Genomic DNA, 15,255 nt, shown 5'->3' with positions numbered 1-15,255 from the left:
CCCAAAGGTGGGTGCAAAAGGTGCTGGGGTGAACAGCTGAGCCTTCCTCAGCCCCACCATGGACACGGGACACTGGTGAAGCTCGGAGCCCTGCAGGGGAGTCCCAATAAATAATTTCCTCCACAGCCAGTTCCTCCACGGCCCCTGGGGCTCCCCCCTGCAGGCTGGGCCACCCAGGGGGGCAGCTGGGGAGTCGCCCCAGATGTGGCTCTGGGTGCCCCACGCCCGCCTAGCGGCCCTGGCATGTCTTGCAACACATCTGGCGGAAGTAGGCTCGGCTGCAGAATTGGAATTTGAGCACCAGGGGGCAGTAGGCCACCTTGTTCACGTCCTTGCACTCTGCCAGGGGGAAGAGGGGAGAAGAGGGGGGTAACAATGGGGTCACAGTGCCCCTCCCTGCCCAACACGCCCTCAGATGTGGGGCATGGGCCAAGCCCATGGAAGCTTCTAGAAAAGCGACAGGTGTCTACATCGTATCTGAATACAGGGACACTCTGTGGGTGGGAAGGGGATATAGATAGACCTGCGTCCCCTTCCCCATCACCCCGCTGGGACAATGGTCAGGGCACCCCTCCTCGTGCCCCCAGCCCAGGGCCCCACAGACCTTCAGGGCCGTCCCCCGGAGGCGGCGGGCTCTCGCACTTGGCCTCGCATTGCTGTGTGGCAGGTGGCCGTATAGCCTCGGGGCACTCGTGGGAGGGCTGCCCGGTGTGGCCGCTGCAGTGCACGGAGCGCTGCTGCTGCCCGAAGCCGCACTGCACCGAGCACTGGGGGGCATGAGGGTGTGGGTGGGCACAGGGCTGAGCTGCCCACGGGCGCTCTCCCCCACCCCACCCCACCCCCATCCTGTTTTACCTCCCCCCACTCGCCCGTCACCCAGCGGGCAGGTGGGCAGCGCCGCAGGTTGCAGCGCATGGTGGCCGGTGGTTTGGAGGTGGGCGGGCATTGCGTGGGGGGTAATGTGGCCCGGTGGTCAGCGCTCTTGCAGAGGACAACACGATGGCGGAGGCCAGGCCCGCAGCTGGGGGTGCACTGTGGGAGGAGACGGTGGGAGGTGCGCAAGGAGGTGAGTCCCCCAGCCATCCCTCTCCTGTCCAGGTCACCCCAGGCCCTGGGCAGTCCCTCCCTCGTCCAGGTCACCCCAGGCCCTGCCACCCCTGCCATCTCTGGGGAGCACAGCTGGCTGACCTCCGACCAGTCGAGGGCCACCCACTCGGGTGGGCACGCGGGTCCCTGGCAGGCCTCCAGCACCGGCGGGCGTGGCTGCGGGCAGGCGCTATCGTCCAGCGCCTTCTCCTCGGCGGCGGACACGCGGCGCTGGCACACGACGGAGCGGCTGCGCACTCCCGCATCGCAGCTGCGGCTGCAGCGTGACCAGTTCCCCACGACCCAGCTGTAGGGGGCATGCGGGCCTGAGTGGACAGAGTGGGCCAGACGACCCCACAGCCCTTCCCACCCCACCACTGCCAGCATCCCAGGGTTCTTGGGGCCTGGGCAGCATCCTCCGGGCCCATACTCCCGACTCTGCGGGCCCCGGGACCCCCACGCTGCCCCCACGCTGTCCAGGCGCTAAGGTGGACAATGGGGCGCCATCACCATGACCTCGGGACCCCCCACTCTGCCCCATGCTGCCCAGGCACGCCGGTGGACAGTGGGGCGCCATCACCATGACCCCGGGAACCCCCACTCTGCCCCCATGCTGCCCAGGCACGCCGGTGGACAGTGGGGCGCCATCACCATGACCCTGGGACCCCCCACTCCGTCCCCACGCTGCCCAGGCACGCCGGTGGACAGTGGGGCGCCATCACCATGACCCCGGGACCCCCCACTCCGTCCCCACGCTGCCCGGGCACTCACTCGGGCGGGCAGGGCTCCGTGTTGCAGGCGCGCTGCCTCTTGGGCAGCTTGCTGTGGGCGCTGCAGTGGTGCGGGGCCACGGCCGAGCTGTCCAGCTGGTTGCGGCATTCCACGGCCTGCACCTGGCTGCCTGGGGGAGGGGAGGGCCCGCTCAGCCCCGCCCACCGGGCGCAGCCACGCCCACACAGGACAGTCCCCGCCAAAGCTCAAGCTCCACCCCAGGGCCCAGCCGGGTCCCACCCACCGGCCCGACCCCGCCTACCCACTCAGCCCCGCCCATCATGGTGATGGCGCCCCATTGTCCACTGGCGTGCCTGGGCAGCATGGGGCAGCATGTCCCGCCCCAGCGTCCACGGGCCGCCCACACTGCCCCTGGCCCCACCCACACCTCTCAGCCCCGCCCCCGCCCCGCCCCCGCCTCACCGCCGGCGCACTGCGCAGAGCACTTGGTCCAGGGCGCGTAGTGCCAGGAGTAGGGCGGAAGGGCGTCGCGGGAGATGGGCGCGTTGAAGCGGTAGCGCAGGGCGGGCAGCTCCGTCCGGGCTAGCACCTGCAGGGGGCGGAGCGGCCCAACGTCACTTCCCCCCTGAGGGATCCCCGCGTGCTCCCCCAGCCCCGCCGTTACCATGACGATGAGAGACGCGTTGATGGGTCCCAGGGCTTCCAGGCTCTGAGTGTGGCCGGGGCCCTGCCGCAACTGAAAGGTGGTCCCCGCCAGCGGCAGGCGGTGAGGCTGGGGGGTCCCAGGCAGCCCCTCCAGCAGCAGGGATTCCTGGTCCCCCTTTAGGGCTGGGGGACAGAGGACAGGGCTCAGAATCCTGGGCTCTGCACCCTGCACCCCCATCCCATCCTCCTCCGCTAACCATCACTGCTCACCCAGGTGACTGAGGGACAGGTTTAGGTCCTGGATGAAGATGTGGACGGAGCCTTTGGGGATCCACACGACGTCCTCATACCCTGGGCAGGGGAGCTCGCAGGTCAGCCCCTCGGCCCACCACCCACGTCCTCCCTGCCCTGTGTCCCCTCCTGGGACCCTGGGCAGGGGAGCTCGCAGGTCAGCCCCTCGGCCTACCATCCCTCTGTCCTCCCTGCCCCCTGTCCCAGACGCAGCCTGAGCCCCCCACCCCATGCAGAGGGAAGGATGCTTGGGTTCGTCGTGTCCCCCCCGAGCCACCGGCTGGCCAGCGGAGCCACTCGCGGAGAACAGAGTGTGTTTTCTGGCGAGGGGAGAGGGTGAGGAGCTGCCCCTGCCAGCCACCCCATGCATCCAGCTGGAGGGAGAGGGGTAGGGGGTGGGGTGGGGTCTGTGGTGGGGTCGGGGTAGGGGTCGGGCCGCTCACCGGCCCCCGGGGCGGCCGTGCTGAACACGCCCTCGATGGTCTCGCAGGCGCTGCCGTCGCCCCCGCACACGCGGCATTTGTCCTCGCGCAGGTCGGAGCCCAGGACCCGGTCACAGCCCACGTGCTGAGGGGAGGGCAAGATGGAGGCGCCCTCAGCCCCGCCCCGCGGGCCACGCCCCCACAGACCCCGCCTCGCTAGCCCCGCCCCTCATCGACCCCGCCCTCGATGGCCACGCCCGGACCCCTCCTGGAGCCCGCCTCTCGCTAGCCCGGCTCCTGGACACGCCCCTCGCTGGTCCCGCCCCCAGAGCCACTCCAGAAGCCCTGCCCCTCGCTGGACCCGCCCTAGCCATGCCCAGAAGCACCGCCCTGGTGGCCCCGCCCCTGCTGGCCACACCCCAGGAGCCCCGCCCTCACTGGCCCGCCCCGAGCTCCTCCCCTAGATGCCCCGCCCCTGGAGGCTCCCCTTGAACTACGCCCCTTGACGCCCGCCCACCAGAGGCCCCACCCAGAGGACCATCAGAGGACCCACCCCTGGAAGCTCCGCCTCTGAAAGCCCCGCCCTCGGAGGCCCCGCCCCGTAGTCCTGCCCCTCGACACCCCGCCCCAAGGCCCCTCCCCGAAACCCCACCCCAAGGTCCTGTCCCGAAGCCACGCCCCTCGAGCCCACGCCCAGAAGCCCCGCCCCCGGAAGCCCCACCCAGAGGACCATCGAGGTCCCACCCCTGGAAGCCCCGCCCTCGGAGGCCCCACCCCCGTAGTCCTGCCCCCCTCAAGGTCCCGTCCCGAAGCCCCGCCCCCGGAAGCCCCCTCCCCGGGCACCTTGCATTCGCCGCTCACGCAGATGTCCACTGTGTCCGGCCGGCAGGGCGTCCCGTCCACCACGGCCGCTGCCCTCTCCGTGTAGAAGTTGAAGCCTTCTGCGAGGCACGTGAGCGAGCAGGCCTTCACGCCCCCTGTAGGGGGGTGGGAGCACGGCCCGTCAGACCCCCAGGGGTGCGGCTGTGGGGGACCCCAGCCCGAGCGAAAGTGGGGACCCCAGCTCCAGGGGCAGCGGGGACCCCAGCCCCAGCGGCAGTGAAGACCCCAGCCCCAGCGGCAGTGAAGACCCCAGCTCCAGCGGCAGCAGGGACCCCAGCCCGAGCAAAAGTGGGGACCCCAACTCCAGGGACAGCGGGGACCCCAGCTCCAGTCGCAGCGGGGACCCCAGCTCCAGGGGCAGTGAAGACCCCAGCTCCAGCAGCAGCGGGGACCCCAGCCCCAGCGGCAGTGAAGACCCCAGCCCCAGCGGCAGCGGGGACCCCAGCTCCAAGGGACAGCTGGGTCCCCAGCTCCAGGGACAGCTGGGTCCCCAGTTCCAGGGGCAGTGGGGACCCCAGCTCCAGGGGCAGTGGGGACCCCAGCTCCCTGCCGGCTCACCCCCTCGGTAGGTCTTCCACGTGTAGAATTTCCCACGGAAAGGGATGCTGTCAAACTCGGAGCACTGCATTTCCCGGAAGTCCTGGGAACCCGGGGGACAGTCCTGGGGGGGGCGGCACCACAGAGGGAGAGCAGAGAGGTGATGCTTGGTGGGGTGGCCTGGGTTAGAGGGGGGGCTGGAGCTGTTTCTGTGTGAGGCTGTGGTGGTCCAGGAGGAGGAGACTAGCCTGCTGATCACCTGGGCCAGGTGTCCCGGGTGCACCTGAATGGGGCCAGGCCACAGAGCAGAGGCCAGGGGCCAGCCGCGCAGGACGCCTGGGCTACTGAGACAGGCAGGTGCCAGATCCTCCATTAGTGTGAGGGGCCCGTGAATCTCCCAGGGGACATGGAAGGCCAAGGTGTGTGTGGCCAGCCCTTCCAAACCTCTTACTTAGTGGAGCTGTGCGTAACTCCTGTGTATACCCCAGACCCCGCCACTGGGGGTGCAGGCAGCTGTGACGGCAGGTTTGTGGAGGGTTCTGGAGAGAGGGTGGGAACCCCTCCCAGCAAGGTGAGACTCCCCCACTCCCCTGGTAACCCACCCAGGCCCTCTGGGCAGATGGAGGGCAGGGGGCCCTGCAGGTGGCTGAAGATGGGGTGCAGGGTTTTGGGGGAGACTCACATCAGTATTGCAAGAACGATGTCGTCTTCTCTCACCCAGGCAATACTTGCCCCCGATGGTTGGCCTGGAAGATTGAGGTGGGGGGTCGCAGGAGATAGGGTTTGGGGAAGCATACGGGGCAGGGGATGGGGAGCCTCCCCGCTCCCCTGGGAGGAGGTGCGGAGGGCTGACCTGGGGCTGTCACAGTGACGGCTGGAAGAGGAGACGCCACCACCGCACGTCCGGCTGCAGTCGCCCCAGGGGGTCCACGGACCCCAGGCCCCGTCCACGCCCTCTGGCCGAGACCCGAAAGGGACGCACACCCGCTTGTAGCACCACTGCGAATGGGGAAGTAGTGGTAGTGGGGGTGGGGGTGGGGGGGTCTCAGATTTTCTTTAGACAACAGGGAACCCCGGTCGCGACTTGGCAACCCCAGCCAGGGCTAGGGGATGGACAGAACTGGACAGGATGGGGGTGTGACCAGGCTGGAGGAGTGGCCTGTTAAGAGAGCCCAGTTAAGAGAGCTGGGCAAGGCGTGGCCAGAGCGGGGACCGGGAGGGGAGAGGCACTTACTCCCTTGTCGATGGTGTGCGTCTGACACAGCGTGCCCTCGGCGGCCGGGATGCTGTTGGTGATGCACCTGTTACTCTTGCTCAGACACCACAGCTCGCTGCACACCTCCTGTGGGCCGAGATGCCCGCTCAAGCTCGACCCCTGCCCTCCCTCCCTGGGGCAGCCCGACCGATGCATTCACTGCAGGTTTGGAGCTGGGGGTGGGGCTGGTGCCCAGCAATACTGTCCTGGGGCTCCCCTCGGCAGGGTAGGGCAGGGCAGGGGACTTCTCTACCAGTTAGCTTCTAGGTAGACCACCCTTTGGCTTGGTCCAAGCCCAATCCCGCTTGCCTCACCAGGAGGCACCCAGCCACACATAAGAGCCTCCGGTTCCAGGCCTACTGGAGCAGCACCTGACTCTGAATTGAAACACAACCTCTCCTCGGATGTACTATTTCCTCTGCAGGAACGGGCAGCCTGATGCCCACGTGTCCAGCAAAAATGTGAAAGATGCCCTGGTACTGGGTAAGGCAGAGGGGGGCTGGATCCAGCTTTCAGCTACATTTATTACATAGATGAGTCTGCCCGTGTGTGCTGAGGGTGAGGTTCCTTTATAAGGCTGGGGCTGGCCTGGGGAGGCTGCACTTGACCGAGCTGCACAGGCTGGCATCCCCCCCCCCCCCGTGGCTGGGAGGGGACAGTCCCAGCATTCCCTAAGAGAGTGGGGCTCCAGTGGGCCTGTGAGCAGGTGAGAGGGGATTGCCACTTCATGTACATCACAGCCTCCTGGTTTGGCAGAGAGCCATGAAAACTGCCCAAGAAAGAGGTCTCTCCCCCGACCCCAGCTCAGCCCTCAAACCACGAGTCTGGAATTCCAAGAGCCTTTGCTTGTCCCCATATACCAAGTGGCCCTGCCCCGCCCCCTCCCCGGATGTCCACCCCTCCACGCACCCCCATGGGTCTCCACCCCTTCCTCGCATCTCCACCCCTTCCCATACCCCCATGAGTAGGGCTGCGGTGGGTTGCCCCTGCGCCCCCGCCCTCTCCCTCTCCTCCACCGCCCCTATGCACCCCCATAGTCCAGGGAGGGGGTGCCCCGTGTGCCCCCGGCCCCCCCTCCCAGGAAGGAAAGCAGGAAGGCTCGCTCTACCCCGTATTTACACTGACGCGATTTGACGCCATGCTGGAACCGGCACTGCTCGTCGGCGTCGTAGGCCTGGCCGGGCGCCACCGTCGGGTACACGAACTCCTGTCTGGGAGGCCGGTTGTTGAGGCAGAGCCCCAGGCCCGAGCTGCGGGGACACAAAAGCCCCGTCAAGGACCCCAGGCTCCTTGGCCCATCCTCAAGGGGCTGGAGGCAGGGGTAGCGGTGCTGGAAAGGGGGCGCCTCCTCACTCCAGAAAGCTGGTGATATAGTCGCGGCTACACGAAGACCACACGAACGGGTTGGTCTTCATGGTGATGTGCGCAGCCATCAGCTTGGCTGGGTCCTGGCCGCGGGCCCCGCAGCTGTTTCCCACACCGTCGTGGTTCATGCCAAATCTGGGGGAGAGGGGCAGGCTGGGGGTGTGTCTCGGCACCCCTTCTCCCCAGGCTTCTCCAGCCCAGCCTGCCCCGCCCAACCGTGACCCCTGGGGCTCACGTGTGTCCGATCTCATGGGCGATGGTGAAGGCCGTGGCCAGCCCGATGTCCTCGTTGATGCTGCAGCTTCTCTCCCGTTCGCACATCCCGCCCACGGGAGCCAGGCCTGGAAGACAGGGGCGCATCACCATGGCGTTGGCTCTGCTTCCCTCTCCTCCCTTCTCAGCCCCTCTCCAACCTCCTGGGCTACGCGAGGGGAGGACAGGGCTCGGGTACCTAGCGTGCCACAGGGCTTGTTCTTATAGATGCAGATGTCATATCTGGGGGGGGAGGAGAGAGAGAGAGAGAGATGGGCCGTGAGGGGCCTGGGCCGTGGTACCCAGTTCTGGTACTTTGTGCCACTCCCCTACCCCCGGCCAGCTTTTGGGGGGGGTTCCTAGTGGTGGTCCACGACCGAGTGACTGATGGAATGCCCGGATACATGGCAAAGCGAGCGAGTGGCCCGTGTTCCCCTCCTGTCCTCTCCCACCAGCAGCCATGCGCCCCCTCTGCTCCGCGTAATGAGCCCCTCACCGCGTAATGAGCACGGCAGTGTCATGATTGGCTACGCCGCTCTCTGGGATGGCGTTGCCATGGCCGCTGCGGTTCACGATGGATTTCTGCCACTTACAGAAGCTGTCCAGGGACTTGCCGGCGTGGTGGGTGATCTCCAGGGTGGGCTGAGGGATGCGCAGAGTAAGGTATGTGTGGGGTGGAGGGGCAGAGGGGTGGCAGAGGGGCAGGGGTCGGGTCGCCCCTTCGCGCGCACCTGGTCCTCTGTGAGCAGGATGAGGCGCGTGACCAGGATGTTTATGGTGCTTCCCAGACTTGAGTCCTGGAAAAGTTTGGCAACCTGACCTCCAAGAAACAAGAGAGACCAAGTCTTAAGAGGAGCCCAGGGCTGCTGCCAGCAGCGCGGACACAGCGCTCAGAACCTCCGCCTGTGACATCGTCATCCCATAGGGGTTGCCGGTTCGAGTCCAGCTGCCCCACTTCCCTTCTGGCTCCCTCTGGATGCACCTGGGAAAGCAGCGGAGGACGATCCAAGTGCCTTAGTCCCTGCCATTCATACAGAACACCCTGATGAAGTTCCTGGCGGCCGCCATTGGCCTTGGCTAGCCCGGCTATCGTAGCCATTTGGGGAGTGAGCCCTTTCTCTCTGTAACTCTTTCCAACAAATACATTTTTTTTTAAAAAGATTTATTTTTATTGGAAAGTCAGATATACAGGGAGGAGGAAAGACAGAGAGGAAGATCATCCATCCGATGATTCACTCCCCAAGTGGCCGCAACGGCCGGTACTGAGTCGATCCGAAGCCAGGAGCCAGGAACTTCCTCCAGGTCTCCCACGTGGGTGCAGGGTCCCAAGGCTTTGGGCCGTCCTCCACTGCTTTCCCAGGCCACAGGCAGGGAGCTGGATGGGAAGTGGAGCTGCCGGGATCAGAACCGGCACCCATATGGGATTCCGGCGCGTTCAGGGTGAGGACCCCAGCTGCTAGGTCACGCCGCCGGGCCCAACAAATACATTTTTAAAAGATGTATTTATTTTCATTGGAGAGACAGAAAGATCTTTCATCCTCTGGTTCACTCTTCAAATGGCTGTAAGGGCTGAAGCTGAGCCCATCCAAAGCCAGGAGTTTTTTCCGGGTCTCCCACATGGGTGCAGGGTCCCAAGGCTTTGGGCTGTCGTCCACTGCCTTCCTCAGCACACCCCTCTGTGAAATGGCACCCACTTGGCAAGGTCAAAATGGGTTAGGCAAGCAAAGACACACAAGAGGAGGGGTTTGCTTGAACTTTGTGGTTACGCATCCCTATGCCTTGTCCCCCATCATGGCCGCCTGCAGGTCCTCTCCTCCTTCCGTTGCCCGGGGTAGGGAGGGGGACACCCCAGGGCGAGGGCAGTGGGGCAGCATGCCCAGGGAGGGGGGGCACTTACAATGCTCATGATGGCCAGCACGTACTGTTCCACGTCGCGGCGCCCGTGGTAGGCCACCATCATCCTGTCGGCCACCACCAGCGTCTCCACGTAGCGTTCCCGGCTCACGGAACGTTTCAGACCCGGCTGGCCTCTCTCCGTCTCGTTCCCCGGGGGCCGGGCAGGCGGTGGCTTCAGGCTGCGCAGCCACCAGGGTCGCCCCTTCCACGGCTTCTCGTCTGTGGGAGCCAGCACAGACAGGAGGCCCCTTCACTCTTCCACTGTGTGCACCCCTGCGCATGCACCCATATTCACGTGTGCACACTTCATGTGTGTGCATGGTACATGTATGTACACACGTGTAGCGGTGAGTGGCGCATGCGAGTAAGTGTGTGTAACTGCATCGTGCGTGTCCATGAGTCCGTGCAGTGGTGCACAACTGCCCACTCCTACTGTCCCTAACAACCCGACTCACACCTCGCCTGCCACACAGGTGGCCAGATCACTTGCTCCAGCTACAGGGCATCCTGGCACCGCAGAACCCTGCTGCCCGAACGTTCGGTCTGGCTGCTTGGTGTCTTGACTCTATCGGGTGGCTGGCCAAGGTATCCCCATGGCTTACTGCTCTAGCACGTGAACTTGTAGTGACCAGGCGGCCACAGGTCCCTGGGGTTTGGCCAAACACCTGCGTGCTAAGGAATGGCCTTTGGTGTGACTGGCAGCACTTGGTGTGTGGGAGGCACCTGTCGCGTCTTCTCTGCTGTGTGCTTGGATACCAGCTTTCTGATCAAGGCACGGCCCACTTTCGGCCTCCTACACTCCAACATCATCTAGCTCCCGCAGATACAACTGGCGGCGGTCAGACATGTGACCACAAAAAATTCACGGGGGTGCGGGGGGGGCGGGGACGGCGTTGTGGCACAGAGGGTCAAGCTACCGCCTGCAAGGCCATAACCTCATGTGAGCACCGGTTCAAGTCCCGGCTGCTCCATTTACGATCTAGCTCTCTGTTAGCGCACCTGGGAAAGCAGGTTTTAGCATGGTCCATCCTCTGTCATGGCAGGCCCTTGGGGAGTGAACCAGCGGATGGAAGCTCTCTCTCTCTCTCTCTGCCTTCCCCTCTCTGTAATTCTGCCTTTCAGATAGATAAATCTTCCAAAAACAATTAAAAAACCAGAAAGTGTTCATGGGAAGCGAATGCAAAGAGACATTTATATTGGTGCAAAAAAATATTTTTAAATCCATGCATGCCTAGGGGGTCTCCAAAAATCTTATGAAAAATGTGCACTATGAAAAAAATGAGGCTATTAAAAAAAAACCCAACTTACTACATTTATTTTAAAGACACACACACACACACCCCCCAAATGTCGTCTGCACGAGCTGAGGTCGGGCCAGGCTGAAGCCAGGAGCCTGGAACTCCATCTGGGTCTCCCACATGGGTGACTCAGCCACTTGGAGCTGCCACCTGCTACCTCCCAGGCTGTGTATCAATAGGGTGCTGGAGTCTGGAGCCGGAGCCTGGCTTGCTCCATGCTCACCCCTAAAATTCCATTTTCTCATGAACTTCCAGAAGCATCTCCCACATCTGCTGACCTCACACTCGGAGCCTTCGTCCCCCTCCCTGGCCCTCACGCTGGCTCTGTTACCACAGCACTGCTCGTGGGGGTACAGCGGATGGTCCAGCATTCGTGCGCACTCCTGGCCCTGCACAGTTAACTGGCTGTGGGATGCAACCTCTCCCTCCCTCCTTAATTAGACACCAGAGGCACAATGGCTCTCCCCTGGATCTGCTACAAGCAGCCTGTGCACCTGCCTGGCTGTCCCACCCATTGCCGGACTGGCTGGCTGCCTCCCGACTCTCCCCCGGCCTGGCAGGTGGCTGTACTGCCAAAACCCCACCACCTTGAGTCTCCCTCTCAACCCTGACACCTGCCGCCCATCCATACCTCTGACTCCACAGGCTGTGTCCAGGTGGGGGTGGCGCAAGGAGGAGCGCTTGTACACCACGTGGGGGCCACTTTCTTCGGGGCTCCGGGGGCCCTTGGACCCGCCCTGCAGGGGCTCAATTAGATATTCTTCTTCATCAGCCACAATCAGGCCATGCTGGGGGAGAAGTGGTGGCAGTGATGAGGGGCAGTGACAGGCAGCTGGGAGCAAGCCTCGCCTCTCAAGTCCCAGGGTCTCCCCGCAAACTGCTCTGCCCTTGGGGGTCTCACGCTGGGTTCACAGTGCCTTTTCCTTTGTCATTTCTTGGGATGTATTTCATCTTATTCTGTTTGGCTACAATCGTTGCTCTGTGCATCGCTTCAGCAGCACCCCCAAGCACAGACAAAGCGGCACCCCCAAGGATCCATCCCACCGTGTTAGTCCCCCCTCTGACCTATCTGTCTGACTCACTCCCCACCTCCCGCGCTTCCCACAATCCTCAGCTTACCAGGCCCCCACAGGTACTGATGGCCACATGGGAGCTGCCGGCCTGCCCCTGCAGGTGTCCAGCGTAGAGGCAGTGAGGCCTGGCGGCCCTCTGCCAGGCCAGGCCCTCCCGTGTCCAGTACTCCACGGAAACGTGCCCCGCCAGCAGATGGGGGCTGTGGGTCAGGTTCAGCAGGAAGTGGGTGCTGGGCGAGGACACCTTGTAGTACAGGCGGGCCTCAGCTGTGGTCCCGGCACCTCGCCGTCGCCTCCGGGAGGGTGCAGGCGCTGAGAAGGCCAGCAGTGCCCCGTTGTGGTCCACTCGGGCAGGGAAGGCGATCTCATAACTTTCCAGACTGGACAGGAACTCACCTGTGCCAGGGGACGGGGGCAAAGGGGTGGGCTCTGATGCCAGCCTTGGTAACAGGCTGGGGAGCTTCTCCTGTCCCCGCCCCCCCATTGCCTCCCAGCTCAGCCCAGCCCAGCCCAGCTCAGCCCAGTCTTTCCATCCCTCCACTACTGCCCCTCTCATCCTGCTACAACTCCTTGCCCCTTACCTTGAGATCGGAAGGCATGTATGGCCTGGAGCGTGAGGCCCAGCCCCAGGGCGAGGGCCCAGCGGAAGAACTGGCAGGCAGAAGGCATGGCAGCTGCGTGTCCACATGTCTCTCCCCAGCCCCGGCTGCCGGCAGCCTTCACAGCACTGCCTTCCCTCCCCGGCTCACAGCCTGGACAGCCTCATCACTGGACACCTGGGAGAAGCAGCGGATGATGGAGGCTCTGTCCAGGAGGGAGTGGCTCAGGATGATGGCTCCGCCCAGAGGGGAGTGGCTCAGGGCAGAGGCTCCACCCAAAGGTGTGGCTCAGGGGGGGCCTGGCTCTTCCTCCCTCTCCTTACCACCCCACCCTAGGGCAGCCCCCTCTCCCCTCTGGAGCCCCCTGCTCCTCTTCCCTCCCCACCACAAAAGAAGGACAAGAGCAGAGATGGAAAGACAACAGGTGCATCTGTCCAGGAGGGAGGGGCTTCCCGGGACCCAGGCAGAGGGCAGCAGCAGCAGCAGCAGCCAGGGGCGCAGCTGGCACAAGATACGCCGAGGCCTGTGATGTCCAGCACCTGGCTCTCTGTCCCTGAGCTGGGAGCAACATCACTGACTGGCCACCAAGGGCAGCCCTGGCTCCCCGGGCCACCTGCTCGGGCCTGGAGGCCATGGGAGGTGCAGTGGGGGCGGTGGGGAAGGTGGCTCCTCCTGGCTAGGCTGACCTACCCTCCGGAGTCTGCCTAGCCATAGCCTGTGCGGCTGCCACCGCCACCACCACTCCCGGCCGCCTGCCTGGAGCCAAACCTTCCCGGCTCTGCGGCCCGCCCTTTCCCTTAATCACTGGCTGTTTGCTTTGCAGCCCAGCCAAGTCTCCCAAGTTCATCCCCAAACAGGGCAGTGTGGGCTGTAGGCGAGGGAGCCGAGTGTTCTCCAAGCTGCTGCCCGGGAAGCGACCCCCTCTTCTTCTCTCCGTGCCTCCCCGAGCCCCCAACACACTTCACCGGCCATTGATGGGAGGGGGGAGTCACTCCCAGATGCTAGAAGTTTTACCTTTTGGGAGGCGGGGCGGGGCTCGGTGGGTGCTGAGGTGCCAGACTCCCTGAGCGGATCCTTCCCGCAGCCACCTACTGCCTGTGGGGCTCCTTGTGCCTCAGTTTCCCTTTGTGTAGGGCCTGGGCAGGGAGGAGCGGGCAGAAAGGAGGAGCTGGGGTGGTCTCCTTGCAGGTCAAGTTGCCACTCCAACCCACCCTGCAGGCTCTGGATGGCCCGTCCTTGGAGGCTCTCACGACTCCCAAAGCCAGGTCTCCTGGCTCCTGACCACAGACAGGAGTCTGTCGGGGACAGGACAGGGGAAGGGGGGGCCGGGGGTCAGGTTGGGACAGTGACCCAAGGGGGCAGGGCAAGGGGACCCCAAAAAGGAGTAGGTGGGTGTGTAAGAATGTACTGTGTGCACACACGTGTCTTAGGTCTCCACGCGAGGATACATGTATGTGTGCCTGTGTGTGTGTCTGTCAGTGGGTGTGTACAGGGGGTGCGGTGCTGTCCCCAGCTCCTCCTGCCACAGGGCAGGAGGGAGGCGCTGCCCGCCTGGGAGGCAGGAGGAAATGCCTTAGAGAGGCTGAGGCTGTATCCAACCCTGGGATCCTGGGCGGATCCCAGCTGCACACCCACACCCAGACCTCCTGCCTGCGCTGGGGCACCCCGGGGCGCAGCCGCCCGGGTCTGCCCAGGTACAGGTTGGCTGCACATCTGGCCCAGAGGAGTAGACAAAGGGCCAAGAAAAGCGCCCCCCCCCCCCCGACCGGACCCCCGGGTTTCCCTGCAGCTCTTCCCTCACCCAACCCTCAGCCAGCAGCCAGCAGCCAGCTGCTAATTAGAGGCCTGGGTTGCCGCCACTGCTGAGACAGACAGACCCAGGGATGGCGGTGACGGCGGTGGCCGTGGCTGGGTGAACTCTCCAGGGAAGTGGGCGGCGCCATCCCACCCTAGACACACTGAGTCTCAGGGCACACAAAGTCCACACAAGACAGCACAGACACAAACACACAGTACACACTCAGTGCCTGCACAGTCACAAACGAGGAAACACCCAAAACGCACACACACCTCATGCATAGACACACAGAGACACACGGAGATGCACACACAGCTGGAGACACACACTCAGTGCACAGACACAAACACCCACACACAGTGTGCGGACACACACGGGATACACAAGACACGCAGCGCACGCACGAGACGCACGGACACACAGACCCAAGCGCACAGCTGGAGACCCGCTCAGCGCACATACAGCTGTTGCACGCAGACACACCTAAAGCTACACACATCACACACGGACACACACCTCCTCTGACCTCAGCGAGTACACACAGAGAGACAAGGAACGCACAAACACCCCCCCCCCCAGCTGCTGTGTATACACACGGACACACACAACCCCAGGCCTGCGCTCAGACACACGGTGTGCACCCTAAGGACAGACACCACCGGGCGGCCCTGCAGGCCTACAGGCAGACACGTAAGCAGTGGGCGGCCTGCAGCTGGGCACCCCCCCCAACCCCCGGCAGACACAAGGCTCCACTAGTTATGGACTCGCAGGCCTACTCCCTGCCCCGCGTGCGCACGCACACACGCACACACACACACACACACATGCACACACACCAGGCCGTGCGCCCTCGGGGACATCCATCACGCGCCTACACGACGCAGGGCTGGGCAGCCACACAAAATCCCGCAGCAGCCTCGCCGCGGCCCCCCGCGCACCCGCAACCGCTACCTGCGCCTCCGCCGAGGGGTCCTCCAGTGCGTCGTGGCCGCCGCCGCCGTCTCGCCGCCCCGCGCGCAGGAAGGGAGGGAGCAAGCGCGCGCGGCGGCGTGGCCGGGGGAGGGGGCGCCGGGAAGGCACTTCCTGAGCCGCCTGCCAGGGTTATAAAAAACAACAAAAAAAAC

At 64.4% G+C, this 15,255-nt stretch overlaps 1 protein-coding gene across 3 annotated transcripts; it reads right to left on the bottom strand.

Annotated features, from left to right (window-relative positions):
- Positions 1-92: 92 nt before the first annotated feature.
- Positions 93-15,217, bottom strand: ADAMTS10 (ADAM metallopeptidase with thrombospondin type 1 motif 10). Of its 3 annotated transcripts, none has more exons than XM_058658150.1 (26): positions 15,077-15,216; positions 13,348-13,469; positions 12,316-12,510; positions 11,781-12,130; positions 11,293-11,449; positions 9,365-9,582; positions 8,199-8,282; positions 7,964-8,109; positions 7,667-7,710; positions 7,451-7,556; positions 7,204-7,350; positions 6,959-7,100; positions 5,830-5,937; positions 5,449-5,594; positions 5,278-5,341; positions 4,617-4,719; positions 4,020-4,153; positions 3,198-3,321; positions 2,734-2,814; positions 2,483-2,646; positions 2,281-2,407; positions 1,858-1,987; positions 1,189-1,393; positions 856-1,032; positions 605-767; positions 93-339 (listed from the first exon to the last, which is right to left on the bottom strand). In XM_058658150.1, the coding sequence occupies exons 3-26, from the start codon at positions 12,401-12,403 to the stop codon at positions 230-232; spliced, it is 3,318 nt and encodes a 1,105-aa protein (XP_058514133.1). In that variant the 5' UTR covers positions 12,404-12,510; positions 13,348-13,469; positions 15,077-15,216; the 3' UTR covers positions 93-229. The 3 variants fall into 3 exon arrangements, with proteins under 3 accessions (XP_058514133.1, XP_058514134.1, XP_058514136.1); XM_058658151.1 differs by having other exon boundaries at positions 15,083-15,096; XM_058658153.1 differs by lacking the exon at positions 93-339 and having other exon boundaries at positions 629-767; positions 1,858-1,983; positions 15,077-15,217.
- Between the last annotated feature and the right edge of the window lie 38 nt (positions 15,218-15,255).

The sequence above is a fragment of the Ochotona princeps genome, chromosome 33 (assembly GCF_030435755.1).
Source record: "Ochotona princeps isolate mOchPri1 chromosome 33, mOchPri1.hap1, whole genome shotgun sequence".
NCBI lineage: Eukaryota > Metazoa > Chordata > Mammalia > Lagomorpha > Ochotonidae > Ochotona > Ochotona princeps.
The sequence above is the reverse complement of the archived record's forward strand: the minus strand, read 5'-3'. Positions and strand labels throughout refer to the sequence as shown.